At 42.5% G+C, this 10,487-nt stretch overlaps 1 protein-coding gene across 1 annotated transcript in view; it reads left to right on the plus strand.

Annotated features, from left to right (window-relative positions):
* Positions 1–10,487, plus strand: part of MOCOS (molybdenum cofactor sulfurase) — a 197,094-nt gene that overhangs the window by 170,433 nt on the left and 16,174 nt on the right. The window contains exons 11-12 of the mRNA XM_015818230.1: positions 1,855–1,976; positions 2,753–2,858. Of these exons, the coding sequence (XP_015673716.1) occupies positions 1,855–1,976; positions 2,753–2,858 (228 nt within the window). The remainder of the gene's footprint in view (positions 1–1,854; positions 1,977–2,752; positions 2,859–10,487) is intronic.

Below are 10,487 nucleotides of genomic sequence, written 5' to 3' on the forward strand. Positions count from 1 at the left end.
GTTCTTGGAACGGAGGCAGCCCAAAGCGCGGAGAAAAGTCCCTGACTCCGGGGGAACTCACCTCCACCCCCACAGCTATAAAACTGTGGGAGCTCAGGAGCTCTACCCCTATCAGGGAAACTCTCCCCCCTCCCCTTTGCCCGGGGAAGGGGATTCAAGCCACGGAGCAGCTGTTTGACGCTGCTCCTGCGGCTTTTACGCGTCCTCGGGGCAGGCAGCCAAAAGAATAGCTGCCATCGGCACAGGAACTCAAACCGGAAGTCAATTTTTGAGAAAATCTTAATCAGTAAGAATACTTTGAATTTTGTGGGAGAAACAAATTTAAATAAGGACTGTAACAGGATCTATGATAAGGCAACCAGAATGATTGGACAGAAAAGAAATATTATATTGATGTGATTATTATTTTTAGGAAAATTGGGAAAAATTATATATTTGTTATCTATCAAAACAACAAGAATTGTATTAACTCAATGTTTGCATAAGAGGACATTTTTGGGAAAAGAGGAAATCATTATGCGGATTGTGGATTATAGAAATCAATTGTTAGTGATTGTTTAACAAATGTAAACCCAGACAACACACTGTTCACCAATTATTAAGTGATTTATGTTTTAAAACATCAATAAATTATATTACAAAAAAGTGACATGTGACTATTTTTCACACTTAATAACCATTGCAGCATCCCCATGGTCATGTGATCAAAATTCAGCTGCTTGACAACTGGCCTGTATTTATAAAGGTTGCAGTGTCTAAGGGGTCATGTGATGTATAATCTTCCCAGCTGGCTTCCAACAAGTAAAATCAATGGGGGAAGCCAGATTTACTTAATGACTGAATGATTCACTTAATGGTAATGATTCACCTAACAACCATGACAAAAAAAGGTAATATTGGGTGCAATACTCTTAACAAGTGCCTTGCTTAGCAGCAGAAATTCTGAACCCCATTATGGTCATACGTCAAAGATTACCTGTACTAGTTTCCAGGTGATTTTTGCAACTTTCTTTACAAGAAAAGTCAATAAGAAAACCATGTTACTAACTGAACAACTGCAATGATTCAACTGTGGCAAGAAAGGATTTAAAATAGGACAAAACCCACTTAAAACGGTCTTTCTTAGCAATGAAAATTTGGGCCTCAATTGTGGTTGTAACTGGAGAACTTACAGATGCAGATTGTACTGAGAAAACAAGAATTAAAGGAAAATAATTACAGCACCTATAAGACTATAGATAACAAAGAAGATAACCTTTTCAGAGAAATGCAGGATCGATTGTTAAGGTGACAAGGGGTAAAAATATTTTAAGTCCACAAAAGACAGATAATATTTGGGAGTGACTTAGATAGCTTATTCACTGAATTATACATAGCAGGAGGAGGAAAAGCATAACACTATTCACATGATTCTGTTATTATAGTCAATCTCAATAAAACTAGTTTTAGCCTTCTGATGGAGTTGAGCCAGTTGGGTGCAGTAGTTAGGGTATCAGGCTAGAAAGTGGGAGACTGAGTTCTAGTTCTGGTACAAACGCAGCTGGGTGATTTGGGACTTGTTACTCTTTCTCATCCCTGGAACTGAGGCAAGAACAAACCACTTCTGAAATCTTAACAAGAAAACTGCAGGGAATAATCCAGGTGGTCGCCAGGAGTTGAAACCTCAAAGGAAGAAGATGGTTATAGATCTCCTGAAAGAATTTTTGCATCTGAATGCAGAATGTAGCTATAACAGCTATAGCAAAATTCTGAGTAGCAATAAATGAATATTCAATTAAATATTATAATTACATTAGTTTTACAGCCAAAGTAGACTTTGGATTCTCATATTTGTTTTACTTTTGTTCATTAAAGAGTACACACATATGATTGTGGGGAGAGACTAGCTGATTGGTTTACAAAGTTTCTCGGTCGACAGTGTCGCCTGATTAGACAGAGTTCAAACTTCAAAAGAAATTCTTCTAAGAATAAAAAAGGTAATTATTTTGTATATTTATTAGAGAATGAATATAATAATAACAACAACAACAAAACAACAACAACAACAACAACAACAACAACAACAACAATAATAATAATAATATATTATTATTATTATTATTATTATTATTATTATTATTATTATTATTATTATTATTATTATTATTTCAACCTTCCCTGGAACCTCCAGTAGCTCAGGTTGGGGGACGAGTCCGTCCTTGGGATGTGGTAAAGTCTGTTTACCGACAGGAGTCTCTTCTTAAAAACTTCCAGTGTTGGAGCATTCACCGCTTCTGGAGGTGGGTTGTTCCATTGGTTAATTGTTCTAACTGTCAGAAAATTTCTCCTTAGTTCTAATATTAAAGACATAAGAGCTAGATAATGAGTTATAAATAAAAATCCAATCACCGTAATAATATATGAACATATTTTTAGGATTTCTAAAATATACTTAAGAGCAATTTACTTTAATGTTTTTAGTTTACCCCAGCATTAGTGTACAGCATATTATGTCAGCAAAATGTTTCCAATTAATGAAAGGCTGCCCAATTTGCAAATTGTGGCTCAATTGTAGTATTATGTATAATGGAACTGAACATAGATGTACCTAAGGTAAAAATGTATTTAATAGATGGCTTCAAATAGAGAATATTTAAGTAGAAGCAATATTTATGTTTCACTATATGAGTTCAGTAACTAGAAGCCCTGTACTAGAAAATAGATTTTTTATTTTCACTATTTCTGATATCACTTTACACTGTTTGTATTTTAGAAGAGACTCCAGCTGCAATTCCTTCACTTTCTTTAGTAAATGAAGCACAGTATCTCCTGATAAATATGACAAGTATTTTACAACTGAGAGAACAGGTTACTGCAAGGTAAGTACTCAGTTTTCTAAAAATAAAAAGCAAATTTCTTTGCCTTGTGCATTTTATGCCATTTTAATAACCAAGATATTTCGGTCCAAGATACTTAATTCAACCATGCAGAGTCTGCAGGATCTGACATTTTTATCAACATAAAAACAGCTTGTATCACAATAATGTCCCTTTTAAGTCTGACAAATACAAAAAGGGAGGAATTTGCATTACAATACTGTCACATTGCTTTCATCATTTGCCCTCCTCTAGGCACCTTGGCATTCCTGCATTATAGCTTGTTTTCATAGGGGTGGAACACAAGAATTCTTATACCATCTAGGACAAATGGTTGTCCAATCTTTTCTTGAAAACCTCCAGTGATAGAACATTCACAACTCCAGGAGACAAGCTGTTCCATTGATTAATCATTCTCACTCTCAGGGAATTCCTCCTTATTTCCAGGTTGGTTCTCCCTCTGATGAGTTTTCACCCATTTCTTGTCCTCCCCTTAGGTGTTATGGAGAATAAATCAATCCCGTCTTCCCTGTGACAGCCCTTCAAATATGGAAGTGGCTATTAGACCTCCCCTAAGGCATCCCTTGCTATCCCCCACCTCTAATTTCCTTAACCATTCATCATATGATTTAGCCTCCAGGCTCCTCATCATATTAATTGCTCTTCTTAGGACCACAGGATCTTTTTTATATGGTGATGGCCTGAACTGGAGGCAGTACTCCAAATGTGACCTAATAAGTGCAGTATAAAGTAGTAGTATCACTTCCTGTGATGTTGATGTTATCCCTCGGTTGATGCAGCCTAGGACTGCATCAAATATTTGGGAGAATGTAGCACATTGGTGACTCATAGGTACTTAAGTGGTGGCTCATCTGGGCACCTAGATCTGTCACAAAGGCACTATTGTTGAGCTACATACTGCCCCTATCCTATACCTGTGCATCTGTTTTTTTCTGCTTAAGTGCAGGACTTTACTTTTTTTATCATCGAACTTCATCTTATTGGATAGACCCAATGTTCAAGTCTGTCAATATTCTTCTGACTCTTGAATCTATGTTCCTGTAAGAATTGGTTTTTCATCAGAGTAGGTAGATAGAAATGAAATATAATTGGATTCTGACATCCTGCCCCCCTTAAAAATAAGAGAGATCCACCTGTAAAGAAAACAAAACAGGTATAAAAGTTAGTCTGGCTTGTTAGGATACTCTGTATGAAACTTCTTTAACAGCTTCGGGGCTCTGGCATGACGTTTATGGACCCACTCATTTTGTGAGGCGGGGAGGTGTTTCCATCCTACTAGGTATTGAGTTGCCCCATGATATCTCCTAGAGTCTAGGATTTCCTTTATTTTGAAGTGTTGTTCTCCTTCCACCATGATTGGGGGTGGTGGGGGTGGGATTTTTGGCCGTAAGGGTGACTGGTGTTCTCTTTTCAGCAAACTGCAGTGGAAAATATTTGCCTAAGGTTTTTGGATAGTTCTAATTCTACTGTTACTGGGTTTATAATTCTTTTAATTGGAAAAGGCCCTATATATTTTGGTCCAAGTTTTTTACAGGGTTGTAGGGATTTTAGGTATTTTGTAGATATGTACACCATTTCTCCTATAATGAATGGTGTAGGTTCGACCCTTTTTTATCTGCTTGTGTTTTGTATGCTTGCCTAGCTTCATCTAGGGCTTTTCTAACTATTGGCCAGGTGTTTTGTAATTGTTCCATCCATTCTTTCAGTGATGGGATTGCCGGTTTGTTTGGGGTTAATTCTGGCAATCTGTAAATATGCTGCATGAAAAGTTTCGCTAAGGCTTTTGCGGTGGGAATCTTTTGGCAAGGGATAAAGTGCACCTGTTTGGAAAACAAGTCCGTGACCATCCTGACAACAGTATTCCCATTGCTTTCTGGTAATTCCACTATAAAATCCATGGTTATTTCCCTCCAGGGGACCGAGGGATTTGCCACTGTTTGTAACAGTCCAGGCAATTTCCCTTGCAACCTCTTTGCAGTTGCACACTTTGGGCAGCTGGCCATGCAACTTTCTATGTCCTTTTTCATGTATGGCCACCAAAATTGCCGTTTAATTAAGTGTAATGTTTTTACAAATCCAAAATGTCCTGCTGATTTTGTGTCGTAGCAAAGCTGCATGAATGTGACTCTTTGGGTTGTTGATATATATAACTTTTCCCCCACCCAAGGCAGCCTTTCATTGTGCACACGTGTTTATTTTTCTGGAACCATTCATCTGTTTCCAAACTTTTCCGGAATTCTATTCCGGTTTGGCTACCCAGCTGCGGTTTTAATTTAGCTTGGGTTCTGGTGGTTACTGGCGCTGCCAGTTGTGATTCTACCATCATCTGTTTAGAGTCGGTGGCTCACGTGCTGTTATATTGGGGCATGCGATTTAGTGCATCTGCCAGGAAGTTCTTTCCCCCCTGGCAAATGCTTGAATGTCGTCTAAGTAAACCAGGACCCCCTTAAATAGGTGCTCCCTTAGTATGTCATTGATTAATTGCATAAATACTGCGGGGCCCCCTTGTAATCCAAATGGGAAGACTTTGAATTGGTAGCACCCCATTGGGCAGTTAAATGCGGTTTTCCATTCATCCCCTTCCTTAATTCTCACGCGGTAATATGCTTCCCTTAGATCTAGTTTAGTAAAAAAAATTCCTTTTGAGAGGTGTGATAACATATCCTTCATGAGGGGTAGGGGGTATAGGTTGCTTTCACTGATTGTATTCAGGAGCCTATAATCCACGCATAAGCGTAAAGAGCCATCCTTCTTCTCTCTAAAGAGGACCGGAGTGGCCACTTTAGGCTTGGCAGGTTCAATGAACCCCCTTTCTAGGTTTTTCTTTATGAATCTTTCCATTTCCTCCTTCTCCTTTGGGCTCATGGAATATAATCTGGGCTTCAGGAGTTTTGCCCCAGGCTTGAATTCTGTGGCACAGTCGGTGGGTCGGTGGGTGGGGGAAGCTCATCCACCCTCTCCTCGCTGAAAACTTCAGCAAGATCTCTGTATTCCTCTGGTATTTCTGGTAGCCCCTTTTCTTCTCTGATGGATGCTTTTTCCATTATTAATTTTGGTAGATCCCCTTGGGTTTTAAGTCTGTGGGGTCCCCTTTCAGGAAATTGATTTCTGCCATCCTCCAATTTACCCAGGGGATCCATTTCTTTAACCATTCCATCCCTAGGATCATTGGGCATTCCATGCCTGGGGTCACTACAAACGTTATGTTTTCCTCATGGTTGCCCAGGGAGAGGTGGATTGGTAACTTGGCTAGGGTAGCTGGAACCGCCCCTTCTATGGACCCATCTAACTGGCTAAATGAGATTGGTTGTTCTAGCCTCCTCAACGGAATGCCCAGATTCCCCACTAGCGTCGGGCTAATGAGGCAGCGGGTGCAGCCAGAGTCTATTAAGGCTTTCACCTTGACAGCTTCAGGCATGGAGGGAATTAATATAGTCACTGTCTTGAGGATGGGTGTGATGGGTCCACTTACCAGGGGTTTGCCCTCCGAGCTGTCGTCTGAGGCGTCCACCGGCCCTGCAGTGTAGGCTGGAATTCTTTCCCCACGATGGGCAGAGGTAGGGGATTCCATAGCCTCCATCACTCTCATAGCAAATTCTTTTGATTCAGTTGGAGACTTCCCAGATATGCTGGCTGGTGATCTGTCTGGGTTGTGCTGTGGGGCTTTCAAGCAGCATTCTACAGCCCGATGTCCCTCTCTCCTGCATTTGAAGTAGCCCATTTGCTTCTTGGCCATAGCCGATGGTCTCACTGGTTCGTGCGTCGACTCAGGCGGTGAGCGATTCCATTGTTTTCCTCGGCGGTGCCTCTTCAGTAGGTTGATCTCTGCTTCCTCTGCCAGGACGTACCATTCATCGAGTTGGTGTGGATCCCCCCAGCGCAGGCAAGCGTCATACAGGTCATAATTTAGGCCGTCTTTGAAATGGCTAAGGTGGATGTCTTCCGGCCAGTTCAGCTTGCTGGCAATGGTCCAGAATTCTTGCGTATATTCAGCTATCGGGCATCTGCCTTGCCTCATCGTTTTGATCCTTTCACAGGCTTTGAGATCAGCCAGGGGGTCCTCAAATCGCCTTCTCAGAGAGGACATGAAACGGTTGAAGTCGTTGAGCTCTGGGGCATTGGAATAATGCAAGTTCACCAACCAATCTGCGGCTGGTCCATCCAAAGCGGATTGCATAATACGGATACGGGCTTTGTCACTAGGGATGTGCCGGCCGTATTCTTCCATGTAGCTAAGGACTTGGGTTAGGAAAAAACCCAAGTGCATCGGCTCCCCCTTGAATTTCGTGTCCAGTGATGGGAGTCTTTGAATGGATTGGTGCCTTCGCCGTTGGGCGCATTGTCTTCCATCCTGATCACCATCTGTGGGTCGGCGGGGAGTGGGGGCTGCTGAATTGGTTGCTACTGGATCAGCGGACGTCCCCGGAGCTACGGGTTCCAATTCCCCCTCAGTGTCTCTCCAGCTGCAGCTCCGGGTGCTGCTATGGCCGCGGGGCTCAGAATTCTCCTCTCCTAAGGAGCTGAGGGTTCTCTTCATCAAGTTGATAGCTTTCTGTAGGATCCAGCTCGAGTGCGGTGCCCAGCTTCCTTCCTCTTCGCTTGCGTACAGGGATTTCCCCATCTCCTGCTTCCATTCTGGTTGGTTGCCCCCCCCCGTCTCAGGGTCATCTTTCTTGATTTCTTTTCCCACTCTCCTTTCTTTCCAACACCCATTGACCACCGAGGCTTGTGGTTACGTGTCTCCACCACCTCTTCTCCTGAGGAATCTGACCTCTCAGATCCCGACATCTGGCAGGTTTTCAGTCAGGGCAGTGGCTCCCTCTCCGGGGAGCTTTATCCCTTCCATGCTCCATCGTCTGATATGGTATTTTTTGCAAAGTCCCCCAGCAAGGTTCTCCCTTCCAGGTGGACTAATTTTGCAGATCATATCTAATGTAAGGACCCACCTCAATTTTACATCTTAAGAAGACAGAACTCTTGGAATGTCTCTTCCAACAGGGATCTTTATTAAGAGAAGCTGATTGCAGGCATGCTAGACAGGATCTGGGGAATCCTCTCCCACCATTCAATGTTTTAAAGTGTTTCCAAGCAGCCCCCACCCCACAGTTCTTCCGGGCGATTCAATCCATCAGTCCGCTCCATCAGCACGATCACTCATCCTCTTCTCCCAGATCCCAGGCGTTGTATTTCCCACCCCCTTTTCCTCACTGCCGGCAAAGGGGAATGAGATGAAAGGCGATGGCCACATTGTTATGGTTAGTTCTCTCGATGAGAATCCACAAACGGTCACTTTGTAATTAATGAAGGAAGTGAGAGTCATTAACCCCCCATGCTTACCCTCCTCCCTTTTCGTAGAATGACAGAATCCAGAATAGAGTAAGAATTGGTTTTTCATCAGAGTAGGTAGATAGAAATGAAATATAATTGGATTCTGACAGTTCCAGAACGTTGGCAATTCCCCCAGCTTGGTGTCATCCACCAATTTGATGAACTCCCCTTCTGTCTTCTCATCTAGATCATTTATGAAGATTTTGAAGAGTACTAAGCCCAACACAGAACCTTGAGGTATTTCACTGCATCCTTCCTTCCCCATAGATTTAGTTCCACTGAGGACTACATGCTGAGTGCAGTTGGTCAGCCAACTGAAAATCCGTCTGGTGGTGGTCCTTTCTATCACTAGGTTGTGATCTACTTTATCAAATGCCTTACTGAAGTCTAAGTATATAAGATAAGATAACCTTTATTGTCATTTTTTTACTGTGGGCACAACAGCATACATTAAAAATGAAATTTAGTTGCCCGCTCTCAAAGTGAAACACATACATGACACACACCTAAATATACTATGAACAACATATGTATAGACCCACATTCCTACATATACATAGCAAATAAATATTAAATATTGTCCATCTTGAATATATAACAGAAGGAGGAAGCTTGAGAGTTCGCAAGGTTAATGCTGTATGGAATGAAACTCTGGCTGAATCGGGATGTTCTGCTTCGGATACCACGAAGCCTCCTCCCAGAAGGTAACAAGGAAAACAGATCGTGAAGAGGATCTTACGGACTCTGCTCATGCAGCGCTTCTGTGCTATGTCCTGGATGGGAGGGAGGGAACTGCCAATGATCTTTTCAGCCATTCTCACCACTCTCTGCACCGCCTTCCTGTCTGAAGCAGTGATGCCTCCAAACCAGACTGTGATGCTGTATGACAGGATGCTCTCGATTGTCCCCCTGTGAAAAGTGGTCAGGAGAGGGGAAGGAAGATGTGCTTTTCTCATGCAGAAAATGCAGGCACTGCTGTGCCCGCTTCACAGTTTTTCACTGTTGAGCGACCAAGTCAGCCTACTCGTTAGCTGCACACCCAGGAATTTGATGCTGGTAACCATCTCCACAGGTGAATTATTTATACACAGAGAAGTGTGGCTGTACCTGCCTTTTCTGAAATCAACAATGATCTCTTTGGTTTTCCCAATATTTAAAACTAGGCTGTTTTCCTTACACCAGTTCACCAACCCTTTAACCTCCTTGCGGTAAGCTTCCACCTTGTCATCCTGAATAAGGCCCACTACTGTTGTATCATCTGCGAACTTCACAATATGGTTGGTGGCAAACCTAGCACAACAGTCATGGGTCAACAGGGTGAATAGCAGTAGACTTAAGACGCAGCCCTGAGGAAAACCTGTGCTCAAGAAAATGGTATTAGAGGTATTTGTTCCAACTCGCACTTATAGGGGCCTGTTGGTAAGAAAATCAAGAATCCAGTTGCACAAAGGAGTGTTTAAGCCTAAAAGGCCCAGTTTGTCTACTAGATGCTGGGGAATGATTGTGTTAAACGCCGAACTGAAGTTGACAAACAACAAACGCAGATGAGTATTTCTTTCCTCTAAGTGCTTCAGGCTCAGATGGAGAACGGAAGAAATAGCATCCTCCGTAGAGCGATTTGGTCGGTTGGCAAACTGAAGCGGGTCAAATGCTGGCGGGAGGCTAGATACAATAATAATAATAATAATAATAATGATAAAGTTGGAAGGGACCTCGGAGGTCATCTAGTCCAACCTCCTGCTCAGGCAGGAAACCCTATATCATTTCGGACAAATGGCTGTCCAGTTTCTTCTTAAAAACTTCCAGTGTTGGCGCATTCACCGCTTCTGGAGGCAGGTTGTTCCACTGGTTAACTGTTCTAACTGTCAGGAAGTTTCTCCTTAGTTCTAGGTTGCTTCTCTCTTTGGTTAGTTTCCACCCGTTGCTTCTTGTCCTGCCTTCAGGCGCTTTGGAGAATAGCCTGACTCCCTCTTCTTTGTGGCAGCCCCTAAGACAGGGGTGTCCAAACTTTTTTCAAAGAGGGCCAGATTGGATGAAGTGAACATGCTGGAGGGCCGAACATTTTTCCGAACATTCTTTGAACCATTACAATTAAATGCAAATGAATTATTTTATGCCTCTTTCCTCTCCCTCTCTTTCCTCTTTCTCTCTCTCTCTCTTTCCTTTCCCTTTCCTCTCCCCTCTCTCTCTTTCTCTTTCCTCTCCCCCTCTTTCTCTTTCCTCTCTTTCTCTTTCCTCTTTCTCTCTTTCTCTTTCCTCTAACTTTCTCTTTCCTCTCTTTCT

This window comes from Protobothrops mucrosquamatus, unplaced genomic scaffold (assembly GCF_001527695.2).
Source record: "Protobothrops mucrosquamatus isolate PMUCROS unplaced genomic scaffold, P.Mucros_1.0 scaffold_134, whole genome shotgun sequence".
Classification (NCBI taxonomy): domain Eukaryota; kingdom Metazoa; phylum Chordata; class Lepidosauria; order Squamata; family Viperidae; genus Protobothrops; species Protobothrops mucrosquamatus.